Source organism: Anopheles bellator, chromosome 2, assembly GCF_943735745.2.
Source record: "Anopheles bellator chromosome 2, idAnoBellAS_SP24_06.2, whole genome shotgun sequence".
Lineage (NCBI taxonomy): Eukaryota > Metazoa > Arthropoda > Insecta > Diptera > Culicidae > Anopheles > Anopheles bellator.
In genome coordinates, this window is record NC_071286.1 from 17,273,088 (window position 1) to 17,296,767 (window position 23,680).

The window sequence follows — 23,680 nt, forward strand, 5'->3', positions numbered from 1 at the left end:
ATATTGTAAGCAATCATTACGAGCGACCATTAGATGCGAAAAAAACGGACAATAATTTATTTTTTAAATAGCAATTTCACACTGGACACTGACTCGTATAAAACACGTTTAAATTCAGTACTTTTTACAGACTATGTTGGACACGGCAGGAGGTAACCTATGTCACATCGTTAACGCGAAATGGTTTCTTAAACTGTGCTCTTTGAACATTACACCCAAAACAGTACACTATTTGCCGTGGAGTCTATCGAATAACAGCACCGTAATCTAAATAGTTAAAACCGGTATTTATGAAACCGCCACCATATCTCCGTTTCCGCGTTTGAGTTTGATCGTATCATTGTGGTGTTCGCGGAATCGTGATGTAACTGTGGAGTTTGTGGCCAACCAGTTGCTGCTAGCTGCTGAGTATAGAAAGGGTTGGTTCGCGGACTAATTGGAGCATGCAAACACGGCTAATGGACAGAGTTCGCCGATTTACACGGATGATGCATGGTTCCGTTCGTCCGTCCGCCCGTTTAATGTTGTCCCTTCGGGGATGCCGCACATAAGGGCACGCGCTAAAAATTGTTAATTAAATAAGTTTCGCATCGCTGCGTGTTGCACGTGTTCCCGTGGGACTTGAGTCAATAGTCCCGCCACAAGAGAGCGCAGACTCGCCAGTATCTACTGCCCTACATCGGCCGGGCCGGGACGGGTGAATATCCTTTTTTCTCTGTCACCCGGTAACCATCTGGTAACTGTCATCCGGAAACCGAACCGGAACGCAGGGTGCGGTGCGGTGTCCGGAGGTAGCAACACCTCTCTGCTACCTGCGGATGACGCACCGACAGCGTCGAAATTCGAACATTCCGGCAGGCCCATGCTGCCCATTCGGCCAAAGCAATCAAATCAGCCTCTCCACGCCACCCATGCTGCTCCCATGCTGGGGCGGGGTGCTATAATTAAAAAAGCAACACAAGGCCATTGATTGCCGCGACAGATTATGGAGAAATCGGCCCAAACAGTCGTCGTTAGCATCTTGTGAAATTAAACGACACCATCGACGACGGGACACCCGCCGGGACGGGTCGCCCATTTTGGCTGATTACTGAATCGGCGTGGAACCCGCTGTTCGGCTGATGGGTGGCCCTGGCTGCCCAAGGGAAGCAATTTTTCGACCAATCGTCCGGAACAATATCATTATCGGCTCACCGGGGGTGGCTAATTGGGACCCGCAGAAATGGAATCCGTGCCGATGGATAGAGCCTGCCGGTGGAACAGCTCGACCCCGTGACAGGTAAACGTAAACGCGGTACCGGTCGAGCAATCCGACTCCGGGTCCGGAAATGATGTGCGAACCGAACAGCAGGCTGCGTGAGTGAATCCATCGTCACATCCGCCACATTGGCCTCCTAATTACCGAATACTTTCAAGGGTTGGCGAAAGACGAAACAGTCCACGGACACGGCCGAGGCGCGAGACCAGCGAACCAGCGGCAAGAAGCGCGTCAGGGGGGGGCTTACGACTGACGTCTTCGGGCGGCGCTTCAGGCGCTTCGTCTCCGCCCGTTTTAAGGCGCTGCGTCTGCGGTGTCGTGGAGTGTTGTGATCTACGGCCCCCCATAAGAGGCGCCCGCCGAGAGTTGTGGTCAGTACCCGAACCGGATTGCTGCGATTGCTGCCACTTCTGATGGCTGACAGTGTGTGTTCGTGTGTGTTTACCCTTGACTTGTGCAAACACACGCGATATGATAATATTTACATGGAACGTGCAGAACCCTGTGGCTAGCGGTTGCTGCTATCTCTCGGCCGTTGCTCGGATTCCGGAGCCGGAGAACGAAATGGTACTACGAACGGCCACTACCACACTGCGGGCGCCGAACGTTAGCTTCAGCTCTCTGGGTGTTCGAGCTCCTCAAACGCTGGCTACTTCGATGTACTTCTCCATAAATCTCCCATCGTAGACGGCGGCAGGCTCCTCGGCTCATAAGCCGTCCGCGTTCGACGTGCCGTTGCCGGTGGTGCGCGTGGTTTTCGTCTGTGCCGCCGGCTGGATGGTCAGTGGCGGTGGCCGGCCACACCACACCACCTGCGCCGGATCGTCCGCCCATGTCATAAATCACGCCCGCGCCGCAACGGCCGATCGGGAAATGGTAAACAGAGTGCGAGAGAAAGAGAGAGAGAGAGAGAGAGAGAGAGAGAGAAGGAAGTTGGTAATTTTAGAACGGGTTCAAAATTTGGAAGTTGAAAAAAAAGCGCGGAATGTTTTGAAATCAGACCCACCCGGGTTCGGACCTCTGGTCCGTCCCCTGGCTCCAACCGAACTGGTGCCACGTGTCGGCTTACCTTGCGGAACGCTTTCCGGAAGTTGTCCGAAAGGAAGGCGTAAAGTACCGGGTTAATGCAGGAGTTGGTATAGGCCAGCACGTGGGACACGATTTGAAAAATGATGCTAGCGTGGGTGAGCTCGTACAGCTTCAGCGACTTCAGCAGCAGGATCACCTGCCGGAAGGAAGGCAACAATGAGTGCAACTGAAGTGGACTTGTAAAGGCGACACGCGGGGGTACGTACCTGAATGGGGCACCAGCAGAAGGCAAACACCAGGACGACGACGACGACCATTCGGGTGACACGCTTTTTGCCTCTCCTGCGGACGGAGGCGGAGAGAGGTGAGATTATTTGCATCAATTTACGACGTTCCGGTGAGTGGGGCGCGTGGCGGTGAAAAGAATCCCTCGAAGTACCCACTCCGTTCCGATCGATCAATCAGACGACGGCACTCCGATCCAGGGCCGGTGTCGGTGACAAGCTCGTTAAGTTGCATCGCCCGGCTCGGGGTGTATGTGTCTGTTTAATGGCTGGCTCTAATAACAGTACGGCCTGAGCCCCGATCAGCCGAGATGGTGCTGCCAGGACCATGGCCACGGCACTGAGCGATGGCCAACCAATAATGGAATGCCGTGTTGACCGACCCGGAGATGCAACGCAATTGTGTTGCATCTCCGTCCTTGTGGACCCCTCTGCCGACGGCATACTGGCGAACAAGTTTGCGTACTCGTGACAATGTTTGCAAGAAATAATTTAAATAATTGGCTCCGAGTTGCGAGCTGGGAACACAGATGTGGAAACACCGAGAAGAGATGCAGCATTGTTGCGGGCTAAACAAGCATTCGGTACTTGAGAAGACACAGCGCCCGAGCTGTGGGGTGATTGTTTAAAATTAACAGCATCTTGTCGGAGTGCGCCTGCGTGTGTGTCTGGCTGTGGCCCCAGCTCCGGTTACGGTACGCAATTTATTATTGTTTCTGAAACTCCGAACTCGAATGGCGAACAGTGCAACCGGTGATTAGGAAGAGAAGGGCATCAAGAAGTCCTGCTCCAGAGTTTCGGCCCGGCTCGGTGTATCCCGTTTTAATTTACCGCATTGCTCGTACGTTCCAATGCCACTCTGCCAACAACTGGCTTCGATGGCTTCATAAATAACAAGTGAGCCGGTGCCGGAAATACCTGACTGCAGGCACTACACGAGTCTCCCGTGGCAGGAGTCCCACTCTCCGTACGGCTTTGCATGTGTGTAACCATAGGAGGCCATGCACTCTGGAGCTAGAGCCACAAAAGATGCGCTGCACCCGATGGGGCAAATAATGCTAATGTTTAATGCCCGGCCGATGGAGGCGCATGGTCCCCCACACGGGGCGTTGCAATTTTGCGGGAATTCTTGGCCCATTAGCTGCCCATCCCGTCTGCCGGCTGAGCTACGATTCGTTCGAGGTCAGTCGGTACTGGGTCACTGGGCTGCGGAGAATCGAATCATCAACTTCCAGTGGCTCGCCTAATGCACATCCGGTGTGCACATCCTGTGTTCGTGGCACGTACTGCCTGATCCTTGATGCTTGGTTGGCACCATCGCCATAGTAGCGACACATCGAGCAACAGTTGGCTGGAGGTTGGCCAATTAGGCGGCACGATAATGGAACCTGAAGACCTCCGGTTTCGAATTCGTGTTCGAACAAACGGCAAGTGTTTGCGGTTGCGGCCGAGTGCGGCCCAGTCCGGCATAGGGTTATTTAATTTACATTCCACACTCCATGAAGTCTGTGGTTTTGCGGGAGCCACCAACCGTCATTTGGTTCGTTGACTGTGTCAACACATGTGTGGCACCGATCAATAAAGGATGGCAAGTTATGTGTTTGTCGGGCAGACTGTTTGGCTCGCCGTAAAATTATGATTGCAGTCAATCAATTACGCGCAATGTTTTTTCTTTATCGGACAGCACGAAGATCATTACACTTCCACCGTGCTGGGTACCGAAGCAGAAGATCGAGCGGCCCAGCCCGCGGATGGTGCTCTTCCAATAATAATAATGTAAAATAAACATATCGATGATGCCACGGCTTTGCACGGCCATATTTCACTCTATCTTCGCGGGGCCCTGTTTGCCATCTGCCGCGGCCACGGCTTATGGCCGCGGTTGCCCGTGGATGGTACGTAAATCAAACCCCTCGGCCTCGTACGCATAAATAAACTCGGCCGGCCAGTCTTGGGCGGGCCCTAGTAGAGAAAGCAAAATTGCGTTTAAATATTTAAATAGACCGTGGAATGCCATTACGCTGACCGCAGGCCGATTTCGAAATGGGCGAAATTAAGGAACGCGCGAAATTGGGGAAAATAAAAACGTGCCCCGGTACCCTGCGAAGGTTCCGATGGAGCCCCGGCCAAATTGAATAACGCAAACATTGGAGGCCCTCCCCAAAAACAAGGCGGTGCGAGGATAACTGACGATTATATCCTTCACCGAGGAAGATGCGCCGCTCGTTTTTTTTCCTGATTAGTAACGCTCGGTCCCAGCGGATATCGAAGGCCAAGCGGGGGAAATTCATCTAATCGGAAGGTCTCGGAGCCTGAAGGATACACGCCTGTTGGTTGCTGCAACGCGGTACGTACCTCGATTCCGCCGAAGCCCGGCCACCTGGTGCGCCCTTCCAGAGCCGGATGAGCATTCCCATGTACAGGAAGGATATCAGCGAGAGTGGCACCACGTACGACGACAGGAAAAACGATACCTGCGGACGAGAGAGGGAAGCGTTAATGGCACCCGGACCTCCTGCTGGAGCGCACGGTGAAAGACAGCGCCACCGCCGAAAAATGGCGTCCCAATATTCTTATCCTTGGCGGCCACATGCTCGCCGGACGGACGGACGGACTGCTATTTAGCGACGAGAAATGTTTGCCCTCAGCGGCTTATAGATTGGATTGGATTGGATTAAAAAGAAAAACGAAGGAACGAGACGAGTTCACGAAAACCCACCACGGGTCTTGGTCTTGGGACCGGCTTGGGCGGTCCCTCAATGGGCTCAACAGCTTGCGGGCCGACGATATTAACGTATATGGAAAACCGACGCACGACAGCGGGAGCGAACAGCGGATGCTCCCCGGGGGTCGTAAAAGCCACGCACACCGACCGACCGGATATCATCAATTCCGCCAACGTTCTCGCTGAACCGAAGGCGAACATAATTTGATCAAATTCCATCTGGAAACATCAAACACGCTTCGACCCGGCCGCTTCCTCGGTGCGTCGCCGTCGTCGTCGCCCAACGAGCAAAGTTTTTCTAAACCGCAACATCACACGAACCAAGGAGAAGCAAGGAGCAACTTGCGGCTGTTGGTGCGATCCACTGTCTTCCCAGGAGTCGTTTGTTGAGCGATGGCTCACCGCACGGTTTCACACTTTCGGCCGGCCCAAACCGGGGCCAAAAGCTTCCGGCGGGCCAGTCAACCGTTGGCATCGCATCGACAGTCTTTCAAACTAATTACAGATTAGCCGGCATTTGTGGAAACCCGGTGCCTGGTCGGGGCAGACACTCGGATCCCTGTTGCCCCGGGCCCCAGCGATGCTTTCTGCGAATTGGTTAAATTGAAACTTTTCGCTTCCGAACGCTCGCCGCGTCGTTTGGCTGCTTCGCCCGTACCGGCGTCCTGCCTGGATTCCTTGTTTAAACACTGAATTGAATTACGTTAATGCCGGCCAACTTGTCTGCTGGTCAAACAGCGCCACGGAGCGATCACTTTCTGACGGCCAGCGGCTTGTGTTTTGTTGGAATGAAGCTGTTTGGGTAAGACAGTTCAGAAGCCGCAACCGAAACTCGCCCGGCAGCTTGGTGCGCGCTGTTGTTCAACAATCTTCTCGGCTTTCAAGCACTCTGATCGTTTCGGTAATTGGACACCAGGTCCTGGGTGTCAGGACTTGGGTGGGACCATTAGGCAGGCACGTGAGCCACCGCATATCGTATGTTCGGCTGTTAATGATTTTTTAATGGAAAATATTTATCGTCGAATAAAAACAACAAAATGTAGACAACCTTTACGTGCTAATGACACACTGAGGTTTGGGGCGGATTTTCGGGGATGACTTTTATGAGCGTAACCTAATTTTAATAAATGCATTGCATGGGCGTTCAGAATTTACATTCATTACTTTTAAAAGCATTCGCTACCTTTGCTTCTTCATTTGAAGAAAAGGCGGTCGAACCACATCGTTTGCCTGGGGAAGCTTATCGTTAACATGATAACAAAAATGGAAAGATACACTAAATCTGTCCCGAAACGAACGCATGTGAACGGCTACATTCGTGAAGGACGCATTAAAAACCCTTAATTGCGAAACGCTGTAGTCTCCAGACTTGGTCCCCCGTCAGATTATCACCCGGTCAGCTTTCGAAAAATAGATCGACGAATGGTTTTCGACGAAACAATAAAAGGTTTATCGGAAAGGAATCCACCATTCTAAGGAAATTGGTAGCTTCACCGATTACTGCGAATATAACAGTGTTTTCCGTCTTTCTTGAAAATTATGCCAATTTTGCCAAGTGCTGCTTTTCACTAAGCTTGGTCAGCAACCGACAGTGGTGAAGTTGATCATCCAACGATTGGCAATCGGCAACCGAAAAGGACATCAATCCGCCATGGAAACCTATAAATAGAGCCCGTTTTCCATTCTACGACAATCTAAGGATGCCGAACGACATTCAAATGCCACCGAAGGATAGTTGAGAGAGAGAGAAAGTGTCGTGAAAGTGGCTTTCGACAAAGTAAGCGTCGCAGTCGGGCGCAGTCCATCTCGGGATTGAGTTCTCACGGAAGGTTATTTTTATATTTTTCACTGGAATTACATCATTACTTTGCATCATTAAGGGCCGCCCACCCCAACCCCCAACACATCAGCTGGAAAGTCACACGAAGCTCTCTTTCATCGGTGTCGACAGCATCGAAGGTTACGCATTCTGCATTCGAACGGCTCGTTATTTGCAATCCCTATCGACACGAAGGGAATGTTATGGTGAAACTTTGAACGAATCCTGGCCCGTTTTCCGTTTGTTTGATGCTACATTTTAGCGAGCACCAAAATAGAATACATTTTAAAAACGAGAGTGGCGTGTGCGGCGTGACGCGAAATCATCCGATGACGCTGACATGTTAGTGGGCGCCATTTTGCGCCATCCCATCCGCAGTGGGACCGTTCAACTTTGGGTTTCCGGGGCACCGAAATTGAAATGTTGCTTTACGAAATGGCTCCCCCGGCGGGGGGCTGCTACGTTCGGCTTTCGCTTCGCTTTCGCCGAAGGATGTTGACTTCACGCCCAGACGGAGCGGGAGGCGAGAAAGTGCGAAGTTCCGATGAAAGCGTGTGATATAAATTCAATTTTTCAATCACACTCACTGTCGCCGTCGGAACCATCGGCCAACACAATGGGCGCCACTCGAGTGGGCCGCCAAAGCCGGGAAAAACACAACAATAATTCGAACTAAAAACTTGTTCAGCTCGGGGGAGTTGCCCAGTTGTTGTGTTCCTATTTTCAGCCGTTTTCACACAAAATCGGAAAACCAAAGAAAAAGCTCGTCCGGTTCGGTGGTGGCCAGTTTTTGCCCCGACATCGCACCACGGGGCGATTAAATGGACAATGATTCGTCGCTTAATCCGGCCGGCGAAGCGTCAAAAGCGTGGCGGCAGACTTGCACAAAAAAACCCGCCGCGGCTAATTGTTTTATTGTGAGGGACATTTCATTTTCCGGCAACCCGCACGCACGCTAACGAAGTAGCGAGCGAGATAAAGGACAATCGCACGCGGATAAAACTAATTTGCCGGCCCGGACAGTTATGACAGATTTTTAAATAATTGTTGCTCTTGACGGTGACGCAGCAACTGAGTTCGTTTCGCAAAAACAGCATTCCATTTTCCATGGATTCACAGTAGGCGTATTCAACGCTTTCTTCACAGAATTTGCTCCATGTTCCGGTTAATGCTATCCAACCACATAAAGCATAAAACATGGCGCACTCATACGCACCGAAAATAAAATGTTGCAAAGCTGACAAGTTAATGCCGGTGGCCAGTTAAAGTACCGTACCGGTGACCGAAAGGAATAGTGAACAGTGAAAAACGAAAGAAAACGACCAAATTCAGTGGGCTGTGCCATGTCGTGCCTGTTGCCTTCGGGCGGCGAGGCTGGGAACATTTTTCGTCAAATTCATAAATTTCCCAACAGGGCACTCCTCGGTGCTTTCTTTTTATTCTACGACGTTCCACTAGTCTGACGATCGTCGGAAGTGCAGATTATATTTGGTCCCTCTTTTTTTCGGAAGATTCTAATGGACCCATAAGCTTCATAAATTCGGTTCCGATCCACTGCTGCCTTTCTGCCACTGCTGGTGGCGATAGAGCACAAGACATCCGATGGTGGTCTGAAAAGTTGCCGATTTAACCAACCTATTTTTCTGAATTTTGGTGTTATTTTTGACATAGTCACCACATAACTCTGCACACTTCTCCCGGCGATCCCAGCAATCCTGGGAACAAAAAGAAGCTACTTTGGGGTAAGATCTGGGGTGATTATGGCAGATGGTCAAGCAGCTCAAATCGTAATTCACGGATTTTCGCCATGGTAACCGCTGAGTACCGTGATTGCAACGTGAGCAAATGCCACAGCCAACGCGCAGACAGTTTTCTCATGTTTAACTATTGATTGTATATGTCACGCCTCGCCCACAGTATCAGTTTTCTCTACAGGTTTTTTGATATGCTAGCGTCCACACTAGCAGCTTTTGGGCTAAAAATTCCGTGAGCTCCAGTCAGTGAAATGACAGTTCGTTTGTTTTTGCTTTGATTTTGCAGTTTCCTTTCCTTCTCCTTCTATTGCCATCTTTGTTAAAATCTGATCCGCTGTCGAAAAGCTAGCCATATTTTTGGAAGGCAAAAAAAATTGCCGAAATGTGGCTTCAACGTTCACATTGAAAAAATGCGTGAAATATTTCTTGAACATAAGGCGCTCAAAAGCAACTCAAAGTAACTCACGGAACTCTTGCAAAAGATTAATAGTTTCTTGGCCTGCCATACATTTTTACCAAGTTTCTCATATTCATACTGGGTCACAAACACAGTTTTTTACACGTTCATGTCCCCTTCTATCTTCTCCAGTTAATCCTCCTACTTTAGTTCATTTGGTGACCATTGGTGATTTTTTCTCCGGTGGTTGCAGTTTTTGGACGTCCTGAACATTAATTGTCCCTCAGAATTGTGGTAAGTATTTATCGGAAAATTTACAACAAAATTGACTAGCTTTCATTCACTAGAGCTACCATCTTCAGGTTTGGGGCCGAAAACTTATCAAACCACCCGTGGAGGGCCCCATATTTCATGTCACATTTTTTCTTCGCTGAAACATTACATCGAACACAGCAGCCGGCGGTTGGTCCCGCCGTAAGTCGCTGCCATGAATTTCGGCACACGCTAATCCGATTGACTGGCGCGACAAAAACCATTTGGAATTCTATTCCACGCTCTATGGCGGCTTAGCGTTGAATGTTTCCGAAAAGGATCAACACCGTAAAGGTTCGCAGTTTAAAGTGGCGTGGCGTGAGTGGGGTGCACACGTTTATTTACCCACCACTTTGGAGTGAGCGCTGAGTGTTTGCCTCCGTAAGCCAGCCGCAGGATGTTGAGGGAAGTTGCTTTCAAAGAATTGGGCACCGGCGGCACGGAATGATCGATGATGGCCGAAGCCACCGGTGAGCGAGCATTGGATGTGCGTGCAAGCGTATGGATGATGAATCCATTTCGGTGAGATTTTTGGACAGTGCTGTGGATGATTAATTTTAATGGCGAAACAATTGCACAGCGCGAAACGTTCTACATGGCCGGGAGGAATCCTGGGCCTCGGGATCCATCTCGGTGCGCCAGCTGATGAATGTTCGCTCGTTAATTGGACGCCAGCCGTACGCTGGTGTGCAGATTGCGAGCATAAACATCGTTAATGTGGCCGGCCGGCACCCGAGGGCTTGCATTGCAATTTGCGGTGAAACTAATGAAACCCCGCGGAGATAAATATAAATCGTTCATCATGCCGTGGTTTAATATTGCCCTCCAAGAAAACACCATCAATCGCGTGCTCGTCGCGTTCGAGAACTCTCTTTCCAGATTAAGATTAGGCAAGTACGCGCGCCCGATTAAATATGCTAATGGAGTAAACCATTCCAACCCCCGTGGTTGGGAATCGTCGTTCGAGCTTCTTGTTCGCACGAAAATTAAACATTGAGAGTACACACCGGGTGTAGATGAAGCCAAGCGCCGCCAGCTAGTCGCCGTGGCCCGTGGTTTGCACGATGCTTCGGAATGGAGCACAAAACCTGTCCGCCCAACCATTTTTCAGGGATCCACAACGATGTTGGCGATACTTTTTTGCTTGTTTCGCGAATGGACAGCCCGAGCTCCGAGCGGGATGTAGCCGGTGTGTAGTACAAACGTAGCCTAATTTGTCATAATCAACGTAATTTAGAAAGGGTCCGAAAAGGGCTGCCCGTTTCAGTCGGCAAACAAGCCGTAACAATGCTAATGAAAATAATTAACCAGCGAAGAGAGTTTAAATTAGCAAAACAAGGCTGTCGGGAGGAAAAAAGGGACCGACTAGGCAGCGGAACCTTCTTTTTGCCTTACTCTTTCTTTAAGCCCTTTTAAGCTCCTCGCGTGGTGTTTTAAATCGGCGCTTGTTGGCGGCAGATAAGGCGCTCTCACGTCCACAAATCTTTAAGACAGCTTCAAGCGAGTGCACAAAAACAGGGCGTCCCAGAATTAGGGCGTCGAGTTTTCCGGAATGTTCGCTATTTAGCGTTCGGGATGCAAAAATGGCGGGCAGCTTCCACTGACACAAATAGGCATTACGGGCCAAACAATTTGCCGACAGTAGCCGCTGGAATGGGCCAAAGTTTTGCAGATCATTTCGGACGCAAATCAGAAATTTGGGAAACCTACCACTCCCCGGATGGGCCCAGGCGCAGGTCCGGGCCTGGCTGCGGCTCGCTAAAAGAAGTCAACTTTGGTTCGCGCGGGCTGCGAGAAAACCCGAAAAAGTTTATCGTACGAAAAGCAATTATAATCCCACAGCGCAAAGACATGTCAGTCAGGCGACCGCCGGCCGGCTCCGGCTGCCTTTTCGGGCTGCCACTGCTCAGGCCGCCAGCAAAAAATGCGATCCTCTCGGACAAAACGGGTGGCCAACTTTTGATTTTCGACTACACAAAACACACCGGCCGCGCAAGGATCTTGGGCGTGGAGTTTGGCAGCGTGACAGGTTGGAATAACTGGGTGCCGCCGTCACCAAGTGGATGTACAGCAAAACAGCAGCGCAAGATTGGCTAAATTGACCTCTCACGACGAAGCAAAATGCCACTTCCTGACACGAGACACACGGGATTGCCGTCCCACATCGTTCCGGTTGTCAGGCGAAATGGGGTCCACCGAATTGCACGACGTTCCGGAGCAACTCGTTTCGGTACGACGTCCCGGAACCGTGACTCGGATGCTCAGTGACGCGGATGCTTCGCAGAGAAGAATGTTGCTTCAGGAATCTCTTGAGTTGCTGTAGAGCAAAAGTGAATTAAATTACACACTACTGCTGCTGTGAGGATGGCGCTGCAGCGACACTTGTAACGGAAGCGTCGAAGGAGCAACTTCATCGCGAGACACGCCGAAAGTATGCGCCACGCAGGACGCCGGCCACTGCGGTGTAGCTTGGAAAGTTCAGAGCACAATTACGCGGTTTTTAGTTTATAATTTTAAATACTTTCGTTGCATTTGCTTCACCGAACACAATCGGCGAGCTTCGGCTGCATCACGCTAAAGTGGAAGCCATGGTTACGGTATCACGATCTTTAAATCGATTGCATTGCCTACTTTGACGCAACGAGTTTCGCGATGTAGATGGAAAAATATCTATTTAAAAAAGAAAGTTACCTAAAAATACAACAACATCCCCTTAAAGTTTAATGTTTCCTCCGAATCGTCCTTAAATTCCGGTGCAAAGGATCGGGAAAAGGGCAGCTTCTTGGCGGGTAATGAAATTAAGATTTCTTTTGTGGCCCCCATTGTGGCCCCGTCCGTTATTAGGTGCCATTGTCGCCGGGCCACTTAAAAGAACCCACGGATTAGTGGATGTTAGCAGCGCCGAGGTCCCGAGAACCCGAGTGATCCCGAGGGGCCCAAAATTTGACGTTGGGGTCTCGTCAGTTGGGTGTTTCGCGAACCGAAAGGTCGACAAAGTCACGGAACAAGATAATCCTTCCCGGAACGGACCATCATCCATCGTCCAGAGCGTGGCCAGTGGTGGGCCAGTTTTACAAAATAGAAAACGGATGATGAAAAACAGTGAATCCATTCATCGTCCCAATCCCAGTGGTGTCAAATAATTGACGCCCCTGGGTTGTAGGTCCCCTGGGTTTACTATCCCGCCATGGTGTGCCCTTTATTGGTGGCCTCCAGTATGGTGACAACTTGCCGATAAGATAAGTATAACGACGTTTCGGGAAGTTCCGAAGTAAGTATGACAATGACAAAGGCATAATTTTCGACTGCCACTAAAGTTTGTGTTATCTCAAAATTAGAATCATCCAGGTTTGGATTCCCTGCTGGGCCCTTTAATTATGGCTTCTCGCTTCCATTACTGTGCGTTCAATTGTTATCTTTCCAAGTCCGAGAGACCGTTGTGTTTCAAAAGGAACCATACTTATAGACTTTGAAAAAGAGAAACATTACTTCGAATCGGCGACGTCTAGCTGTTTCTTGTGCCATGAATCCTATTGAAACTGTTTGGTGGCTAACCGAGCCGAGCTTACAGACTGGCCGCAACTGTTTGACCGCAGAAATCAACACGCATCGATCGCTGTGCGGCAGATGCCCGAGGTCTTCTCCGTCTGGGCAAAGTTTTGATTCGATGCTCGTGCCCCAATTTCAACCGAAGCCCCGGGCCAAGAAGATGACTCTTCACCAAAAAAGAGAAACAAGCAAACATCAGAATCCTTTCGACCGAATCTGCCCCGCTGCACGATGAGTTATGCTTTATTAGTGAGCTCTCGGAAAGCCCCGAAGAGGCGAAAATCGAGCACGAGAGCATGAGAAGCATAAACTTTGGCCCTAATGGCTCGCGTCCTCGCCACCACCAACTGGCTCAAGTGTGGTCGGCCCGGTTCGCCTGAGAGCGCTGTGGAAAACCCCTTCCTTTTTCGACCCGCATCTACGCTAAAAACTTATCCGATGAGTAGAGTGAAAAATGTGTGCCGTGCGCTCGGGCCTTTTTTCCGGCCACACCGATTAATTTGCCTCCTTACGTGGGGGAGAATGGGCACGGGATTAGCGGTGAGTAATGTTATCCTCTCGATTGCGCCAAAGTTGGCAACAATATTTTCATTTCGCCATCAATATGAATGAGCGCAGTGCGAAAGTTGATGATTATGGACCGAGATTCAGCGAAACGAATTTGTGGACCGACAAACGGGCGAAGCATAAACCAGTATTGGCAAAGTTTGTTTTACGACGGTCCTCCGGTATCCAGTTTCGGTATTGACTTTTTGTTCAAATCAGAATCTTTGTTTTGCTGTTTTTCCCGAGAATTTCCAATTCGCGATGGTTTTTAATCCATCCTTGAATCTCGCTCACAGATGAAACGATTCGTGCGCGGAAAGGTCTCGTGACGACGTCTCCACGAGCTGCTGCGCTGCATGTGGGCGCTCCTGCCGAACATGCCATCAATGCGGATCCGCAGCAGGTTCGAAAGCAATCACGATTATTAAAACACTTTTCGGGCACCCGGCCCTTGCGACTTGGGAACGAAATCTATGAATTTTTCATTCGAATCCATAAGATTTTACGGGACCTTTGAAGAAATCAGGGGACCCGAAAAAATGGCAACTACACATAAAACGATGAAGCCGCGCACGTTGCAGCCAAAAGGGAAGCCTGTTCCAAAGTGAAGAAAAGAAAAAGACTTCGCAACTTTGTACTTCCAATCGGCAGACGCAAGCAGACGGCAAACCGTGGGCCAAGAATGTTTAATGCACGGACCCGTTCTGGGCACATCTGGGCGTAGTGGCTCAGCGTCATCAGGAAGCACAGCGTGTCATTCGGAGCACCCGGGCTTACGGATTCCGCGAATCGTGCCGCCTCCGGAAGTTTGCGTATCGGAACAGCCCCGCTCGATGTGTCGTACGTGACGGAAGGTACGTGCCGGATCCGGTTGCGGCAGTGCGCGCGGTGGCCGACGGAAAGTGGAAGCATAATTTAGCATGTTTACTCGGTTCACGCTCTCGGTGACATCCGCACTTTTTGACGAGTTTTGATCGCGCTCCGCCACCAGATACTTGTTTTGGCTTCAACTCGTTTGGCTGGTGGCCATTCTGGGAAGCCTTCGGTAAAGTGCGCCTCGGAGGCCACGTTTGATCAAACAGGTTCCATGAGGGAGCATGCTGCGGGTTCTTTTCGGTGGCGGCCAGCGCTCGCTGTTTAATAAAAGTAAGCTCTTGCCGACGAAACATTTCACGCATCGGTGGCCCTTATGGTGGGACGTAATTTTCCTGCTCCAGAGTTGCGGAAAGAAATACCTGGAGACCGACCGACTTTCTTCACCATGCTCTACGTCGCTGTCGGAACTTTGGAGCTGGATTGGAGGCTGGGCTGGCCTAGCCTTTTGTGACAACCCCGAAGGACACTTTTGTCGAGCAAAAATGGCTGTCAACAAATCTTTGGCCATCTCGCATCGGTACGCATTCCCACTTTTATCCCATCTCGTTTTTACCTTCAACTATTCAACCCACTTCATGCAACCTGAAGGGTGGACCCTTCGCCGTGTAAATATTTTGCGCACCGCGCAAGGTTCTTCGGGAGAACTCGATACATTGTGCGCTTTATGAGGCGGCCGCCACTCACAATCGGACGCAATCAGATGGAAGTGCATCGAAGTGTGTTAACGATTGACCGTAAAAAAGTGTACCCCAAGAGCCAAGGTCCAAGGCGTACCGCACGCCGAGAGGAATATCAAGCCACCGTCCAAGATCCGCGATGTTTCGGTTTTCGAGTTTTCTACCGTGCGCCGAAGCCCCTGCTGGGTTTTCCCCTTTCGGGCACCGGGTTTTCTCCGCTCCGGAGTTTTCCATAATGTTTATTGGTTCAAAAAAAGGTTCCAACCAGCGTATTCGTATTGTTAGCGATTTTCGCGTTGCCAGGTTCGGGGGGTCCCCGGAGCGCTGCGTTTGTTTATTGCTCAATATAATGCGAGCTGTTGAATCGCGGATCAACCCACGCTCCTGGCGCTGTTGCCTGCTGACAGACACCGACCGAATGTGGAGTGGATTCCGAAGCCCTATTTCCGTGGATACACGGTGGAACATACCGTGGATTTCCTGCAAATTTTCCAGCGTCCTTTCGCTCTATTTGCCGAACGGATGGTTTTGATTCGCCGGGAAAGGTGGGCGAAACAGGACTTCAAACGTATCGATGCCCGGCCCGGTGACCCGGTGTGATGATATGTCAGTCGTGTGGGGGAAACCGGTTGATATCGGATGTTGTGGGGCAAACGAGATCGGGAAAAACACTGAGTGCATTTCATGAAGTGACATTTGGCATTCGTATGGTCATAGGTCATAGGCGAATGGAGTTCAATTCTTCGTAACTGAACATTATAATTCGATGTAGCGATGTTAGTTGGGTATGGCCATACGCGACTAAGCACCGGTGACAGTTGGGCCAACATTTCATCTGTGACATTTGACAAACACGGCTCCATGTCCATGTTCCTTCGATGAAAATTCTTTTTCTTTTCCGCTCCATCGTAGGCTTTTCACATCGACAGACAAATCTCGTTAGCTCCCTAGATTACATGCCGCTAATTGCTGAGCCGGCCCTCGTAGATAGAGTAGTCGGAACCGGTTGTGTCAGTTGTGAAGCCTTTTCAAGAAGAATTTGACATTATATTTACTGGACTTGGAATAGTAGAAAACTCACATTTCGTTCACTTTTGATAACTCGTTTTGCTGGAACCCTCGATTGGAATGGTTAATGTAACTCAACGGTCAATGTAACCAGTTCGATTACCTCTCTCGCCTTTCCAAGAGAACGTTGGCCAGAAAAGTAATCCAGTTCAGTGTTTCTAACCCGGCGTCCACACTATGAGAAACTTGGTAAAAATGTATGGTAGGGCAGGAAAATATTAATCTTTTGCTAGAGTTCCGTGAGTTGCTTTTGAGCACCTTATGTTTATCGGATATTTTCCCGATTTGAAATATTTTTTTAAATTTCATAGTTTACGCCAAATTTCGGCAAGTTTTTTTTTCTATCCAGAAATATTGCTAGTTTTTCGACAGTGGATCAGATTTTGATAAAGATGGCAATAGAAGGAGAAGGAAAGGAAATTGAAAAATCGAAGCAAAAAGAAACGAACTGTCATTTCACTCACTGGAATTCACGGATTTTCTGAGCAAAAGCTGCTAGTGTGGACGCTAGCATAGCCAAAAAACCTGTTGAAGAAACTCATAGTGTGGACGAGGCCTAACTCTATCAAAGCATCATTTTTGCTGTGCTGTCACAGCACACCAAACTGACAGCATTGCAGGCGCTTTGATGATGGTGTTGCGACCGCAAAAGAAGTCGCTACATTTGTGCTTCTTTAACCAGGGATTAGCTGCAGTTAAAGAAGGAAATCCGGTAGAAATCCCCGTTCGGTACTTTATCAGACAAAGACCTTCGACACGGGACCATTCGGAAACCACGGTGACACCCTGTGCTCGCCCGAACGACCGTGGCCGCCGGCCATGTTTTCCACTTTTCTGTGTGAAAACACGGCCCAACCTTCAGCTTAAATCCCTTGCCACCGGCGGCATTCGGTTGCACCATGCCCCGGCATGCCACCGGCAAGCCACACAAACGAAAGATTCCGGCCTTTCCACACGCACTCTGCAACCCATGCAAATAAAGGGATTGTGGCCGGTACTGCGTATGTGTTGTGGGTGGGGGCAAGGATAATAAAAGCGAACCGTTGGGCATGGGTTCGGCGGTCCGTGGGTCACCGTCGCCGTCGCTATTTACAGCGGAGTTGTCTGTATGTTTGTTTGTTTACGTGCATTGTTTGCAACGCCCGACGACGACGAAGAAAGCAAATCCCCTCGCTTCGCTGGAGAAGCTCGCCCAGGACCCAGGGGTGGAATGTTTCTGCGAGGTGTATTTATCCCACCACCCATGGTGTTGCGCTGTTGATGCTGACGATGATGATGATGCGTCCCAGAAGAGCCCTACCCAGCAGCTGGGCGTAGGTCCGGGGAACACCGTCGTGGCATTCCGAGGCGTCGCTGTTTTGCTGTTCGACCGAGTCACGGCACGGACCGCGACCAGCACCGGGGGTTTTATGAATATATTTTCCGTCCCATCCTTACGGGCCGCGCAACAGGATGGGCGTCGGACCGGGCGCGGAAATGGTTCATTGTTGTGCGCACTATTTGTTCATTAAACACCGGACGGCCCTGGGGCCGGAAAAGTGATAATTTCCGGTTTCTTTCGAGGTGCTAAAAGTAAATCGGTTCCGCTCGGTGGCTTTAAACACGATTGAAATGAGATTCGTTGCCAACGGTGCGCCGGAGAAACTCGAGCGAGTGAATAAAGCCGGACCTTTCAATATCGGTAGCGTGGTGCCCGACCACAGACGAAGCTGGAGCTGGATCCGGATTCCGGTCATACAGCCATATCCCTGAATCAAGGTAGCCTTTCAAGTTGCGGCCAGTGCACCCCCCACGGGCCAGTCGCTAGCCTCAAAGTGAATTAAATTTCCCACAGAAGTAATCAAGAAGAGCTAACGGTGGCTTCTTTTGACGGATGAAGACGGAAGCGCTCCAGGATCATCCGGAGTGCGGTACTTACATGAAAGGCCACCAAACTGTAGCCCTCGTTGTGCAGGAACAGGCAGGCCGTGTAGTAGCCACCCTGCCGTGGGTAGAACAGGACACCGTGCGAGACCGCCACTGGAATGGCCGTCGTCAGGATAATGAACCACGTGACACAGATGGCACTGCGAGGAAGTGAGGTGGAATCGAAATGAATTAAACTCACGCCGTGGGACACCGAAGAATCCGACTCACATCGAGGCGTTCCGTTCCGTGCGGATTGACATGCTGGTGATGGGATGCACGACGGCCAGGAAGCGGTCCAGTGACATCAGCACGAGCGTGTACGCGCTGGCATGTGCCGTCACGACGATCATATACTGGACCTAGGGAGGGGGGCGGAAAGGATGGACATGCGGAAGAAGAATGCTCGTTTATGCCACCACCCCTTGAAAGACCACCTTCGTGCTAATACGTACAAACTTGCACCAATACTCGCCGAATGGCCACTCGGGCAGGACGTAGTCGACGGCCGTGAACGGGACGCAAAACACCACAAACAGCAGGTCGGCGGCGGCCAGGTTGATGATCAGCAGGTTGGTCGTCGATCGCATGCTCTGGTTGGCGGCCACCACTGTCGAAAAAGGGAACGAGCGAGGATGATCGCTGGTTAGGACGTGCGTTGATACATTGGCGGCCATTTCCTTCGCTACATAACACTGTTATTTAGTCCTGTGACCTATTGGAGGTCATTTTTCACGGTGCTTCTGTGGCCACAACACCAGCGATACCAAGATGAGCGCCGGTCACATTGCGATGGAGACGCCTGGTCACCGATCCATTGCGATGGAGACGCCTGGTCACCGATGGAAAACGGAGTCAGATACACTCACCAGACGCCCGGTGCGATGTGCCCGGCCCCGGAACTGCATGGTAAGTTATGCATCAAAACGAACCCACGTGATGCTGTCGCAGAGCTGACCGAGTCATGATATTGGATAAGTTTCCAACGCGACGGTCGAGCGGCAGCCGTTTTATTCCATTTTTCAAAATGTGTTCTACCAACACACTCGTCACATTCGTTCTAAGCGTTTCCATGGCAACGTTGCGCGACGATAACTTTGTTGCCCTCGAGCGGCGCATCAGCTAGAAAGGATACATCCTTCAACGGAATGCGACCGACGAGCAGCACTCGGCAGCATGTGAATAAGGCCCTTATCTAACCGGGAGATGGATGGTCCCCGTTTCGCAACTATTCCGTGTTCTCGAAATTGCCTGCACCGACACGGTTTCGTACATGTTTTTACTTCGCCAACTCGGGAGAGGCTGCTTCGATGAGTGGTTCGTTTAAAGCTCTCATTCAATATGCGCATTACTAGCCGCCTACTCCGATCCGAGTGGGGGTAGGTTTCTGAGAAGAAATAAACAGGGCGTTTCATAACCGGTGCACCGACAGGCAGTTCCCGCCAAGGTGGCCTTCGGTGGCTCGGCTCGTCGGCCCATCACGTCGATGGAGGCGCCTGGTCGTTCCGAGCTTCCGGCAAACATTCTGGCTGTCGAGGCACAGCTACGGAACTGGGAAAACGATTTTTCATACACTAAATCGCTTTACAGCAAAACCGCAACCGGAGTTGGTCGGTTGGCAAAAATATTGCCACCGAGCTCCGACCACCCCCGGGGGCCCAGCTCCGGGAAGCACGTAAAGTCGGTTAGTAAAGGAAGGAATCATCAAAGCCGGGCCAGCCGGAAGCTATCTGGGACATCTGGGGCACACTTCCTTCGGCAAACAACCTTTGCCGCGCGCAGCAGCAACGTTGCAGGAAATTCAAAAGGATACACTGCCACCCTCTGCCGTCGTTGAGGGGGCGTTCCAGGGCATTTCAAGTACGTGCCGGAATCGGTGTAGCGTTTCGCCCGTTCGCCCGCCCATGCCGCTGGATTCGGCGGCGGGAGTCGATTTCATTCATCACACTGCGCCGGGGGTTTGGCCCTCTCCCCCCACCCGACGAGGACGTGATGATGGAGTGAATCACTTGTTGAGCCATCGTTTCGTGAGCGTCCCCCTGTGGCTGGTGCGCCAAGGGCGGGTCACAGGGGCGGCGCCCGGTATCGAACAAGATTAATTACCCATATCATAACCCTGCACACTCCACCGGCCAGCCAGCCGGCGGGCCGGCGCGATTGAAACGGGGGATTAGTCGTCTGGCTCATGTTGATTTCCTTTCCGTTCGGTGGGAGGGAACACGGGGCACCAAGATCGATGGCACCGGGATGATCCGAAGAAACCGAATCCCCCGGCCCCGGCGGAGTTCGAAGCTGAATATCATTTCCGTTCGCACACATACGCGCACCACGCGCTTCTTGGCCGAAATTGAGCTATTCAATCAGCCGGAAATGATGTTTGAGTGTGATGATGTGTGATGTTCGCCGGCAGTGGGCATAAAAATGCTATTACGGCCCCATAAAAGGCCCGTAAGCTGCCGCTAAACGCGGCCCGGGGCCAAACGTAGTCAGTCAGTCGGTGTTACTATTTAACATCCGGTGCGGGTGTGTATCGGGAAATAAAAGTTTATCTGGCAAGCGGCAACGAGTTTCGCGTCTACTTCCTGTTCGGACCTTTCTCTCTTGCTCGAAACGTCAGATCTTTTGACCGAATTTTCCGGGTTCGCTTTTGTCTATTGTTATTTAAAACAGGCAAACAGTCGGGCGGGTCAGGCGAAATGAAGTTTTTCTCGCCGACGCGCCAGCCGCCAGCGAGTGTGATTGATTTTGCCTTTCCTGGTCGCCACACTGGCACAATGGCGGGATGCTATCAGATTTCGCACCTTGTCGGGCGGAAAAAAAGGGTGGCCCTCCCGAACCCGGGCTACGGCCGAATTGATATGCTACGGCTGTGTAACTGTGGCCTTCGGTTCCGTCGAATGGCGTCGTGTATCGTGTATTGAGTTTCACACCTTAGGCTGCGATTTAGGTGAAAGCTTGGCTCGGTTCTGGAGAGCTGAAGAACTTCTGGCACTTATCGATCGACAACGGTGGGCGCGGTTTCGGTACTTTGGTGGGCTTCGATTACAATGAACAGATTGATTGATTTATAAATCGGTAACCATGCCAAAAAGTTCCAGAAGCCATCAGTCTCCGTCAGTCTGGCCCATGTTCCGCGGTGCGTTGTTTCGAGGACACACTATAGCCCGATTCGCTGGAGCTAGTGTTGCAGAATATCGCTTTCTATGAGGCCATTTGTAGTAATCATTCCGCTCGAACGACGCGATATGTTGCTGGGCAACAGAATCACCGTTGATCGTTGGAGAGAACGGGGCCAAAGTCCCACTGGAAAAGCCCAAACGGCGCTTGGTTTACGAAGTTTATTTATAACCTTACGGTTGTTGATTTTGCTTGTTGATTATGGTCTGTTACAGGGCGGCCTCATGATGGGCCACCCCTTTTTGGGCGGACGTTGAACTCTGGCGTCCCGTTGTCCGTGGAAGGACTCGGACCCTGCGAAAATGGCAGCGTCTAATTTCGGTCTACTTACAGCTCGCTACTCACCAAGTACTACCAGCCCGTTACCGAGGAGGCCGGCCAGGCCGATGAAGCCGAAAAAGACGGGCACCATCATCGAGACGATCCGCTCGATCGTGGACGTGTTCACGTGGTACAGGGCGTCATTACCGAACGTGTAGTTCATGCGCTCGGCCCACGTCAGATTACCGCCGTCGGCCATCCGCGGAGTCAGGGTGGCCATCTCCTCGAACACGCCGGTGAACGTTGACTCCGTTTCGTTCATCGTAGACGTGTGGCCTTATTAACTCTCTCACTCACTGTAACATTCACTTTAATGCTACACTCACTGCACACGGTCTCATGTTTTGGGTTTTTTATTCAAAGGCTGGCTGCAATTTTCAGATCCGTGAGGCGTGGGTTTTCGGGTCACCGTACGAAGGTTCGTCGGAAGTCAGCAAACACTCTTTCCGCTCACTGCGCCACCGAACTAATTCCGAAACGGTACCAGCACGTGCCGCTTTCGATCACGTTCAGTGGGCCATCGCTGGCACCGCTCAGACGGGACTGATGGACAACGAAAATGGCGACCCAAACGAACGCAGTGGACACTGTCCGGCGCTCCGGCGGATGGCTGTGGCTTCTGTTTGTGCAGGGAATAAGGCTAAAAATAATAAACAGAAAAATACGGTGCTCAGTTTAATCCTTTCACCCCGCGCGTGTGCGTCTGGAAAAGGGTGGCTCACAGCTGGCCACCTCCACCGTTCCGTGTTTGTTTCGCCCGGAGATGCTTTTACGATGTTTTGCCTTTCGCTTTCGGCACTGTTTTTCCACAGCCTACTACTGTGGAAAGCTTTTCACTGAGGTTCACTTCTTCACAGGGCCAAACACAGCCTGCGTAGCTTGGCTACTTGATCGATTCGGTTCTTTACTTTTAAACGCTTTGCCCCGAAGCGCCACTTTCGGCGTTCGCCGAAAAAGGACAACAAAATGGTTACATTTTTCAACAACCGCTCTCCCGTCGATCACTTTACGATGATAAGCTTCGAGGCATTAAAACGGTGGCCTTCAAAACGAAGCTGTGCTGTGGGATAAAGAAAGATTATTAATATGTTCGCGTTGTTCATCACTCCAGGCCAGGACGGTTGGGTCGGGCTCTCCAGGCGTCGTAATCGGTCGCTTCGGTGAATGGCGCTTGGCACGAACTCGAGCCGTTATTCAGCATGTCAAATAAAAACGTAAAATGCTTCGCGGCACAAAACTTAATTAAATAAGCCGCCGGTGAAGGCCGCCCGGCCCGGTTACCGACATCCTTTAGCGATTCTCGGAGCACCGCGCATCTTGAGGCACCCAGGACCGACGCTCTTAACGAATCTGTTTCACGTGGATTTCAAAATGAAATTTACAGCTTAACGCAACATTGACTCAGCGGAGTTCCCGGTGCCATGCAAACGACTTCGGCGGCACGAGAGCCGTCATAATTTCCGTGAGTGCCGGTTTTTGTTAACCTACATTTCCGTTCGATAAAAAATAATTCTCTGTCCATTCTATAAAAATAATAAATAACTAAATACAACCGTCAAACGCAGAAAATGAGTCAGAAATGGAGCAGCAACACCGCACGAGCACTGCGGAATACGGCGGCCCACATCTATCGGGCATTAGTTGGCATTAGGCGGAATTAATCTCCTTCCGGGCGTTCTGGCCGGCCGCGGAATCCTTTCCCTGTGCACGGACGAGACCGGAACGGTGAATAAACATAATTGCGCCAGCCGTACGGCCCGTACGGATCGTAATAAATTATAACCCTCATCAATCAATGGATGGGTGGCTTCCATCGTGGCAGCCAACAACACCAGCACGTGCTGACGAGCAGACCATATGGACAGCTGTGCCGATTGCGTCCTTGCGGCTTGGGAAGACTGCCTTCCGCCGCTTGGGCGACGTTTGATCTCCGTTATCCCTGGCCCTGCCCCATATAAAACTGCTCACAGCTGGAGCCCAGTC

General features: G+C 51.0%; 1 protein-coding gene across 1 annotated transcript; it reads right to left on the reverse strand.

Annotated features, from left to right (window-relative positions):
* Window positions 1-1,965: 1,965 nt before the first annotated feature.
* On the reverse strand, window positions 1,966-21,896 carry LOC131208576 (allatostatin-A receptor). Its single transcript, XM_058201369.1, has 8 exons — window positions 21,722-21,896; window positions 18,655-18,809; window positions 18,431-18,561; window positions 18,213-18,360; window positions 4,927-5,045; window positions 2,554-2,629; window positions 2,328-2,483; window positions 1,966-2,070 (listed from the first exon to the last, which is right to left on the reverse strand). The coding sequence occupies exons 1-8, from the start codon at window positions 21,894-21,896 to the stop codon at window positions 1,966-1,968; spliced, it is 1,065 nt and encodes a 354-aa protein (XP_058057352.1).
* Window positions 21,897-23,680: the final 1,784 nt, after the last annotated feature.

Bases quoted from the DNA above. Each gene is read 5' to 3' on its own strand.
- LOC131208576 (XM_058201369.1), bottom strand. From the start codon at position 21,896: ATGGCCGACGGCGGTAATCTGACGTGGGCCGAGCGCATGAACTACACG. The intron at 18,361-18,430 runs GTGAGTCGGATT...ACTTCCTCGCAG, and splicing joins ACGGAACGGAACGCCTCGAT to TGCCATCTGTGTCACGTGGT. The intron at 2,630-4,926 runs GTACGTACCGCG...CTCCGTCCGCAG, and splicing joins CGGGCTTCGGCGGAATCGAG to GAGAGGCAAAAAGCGTGTCA.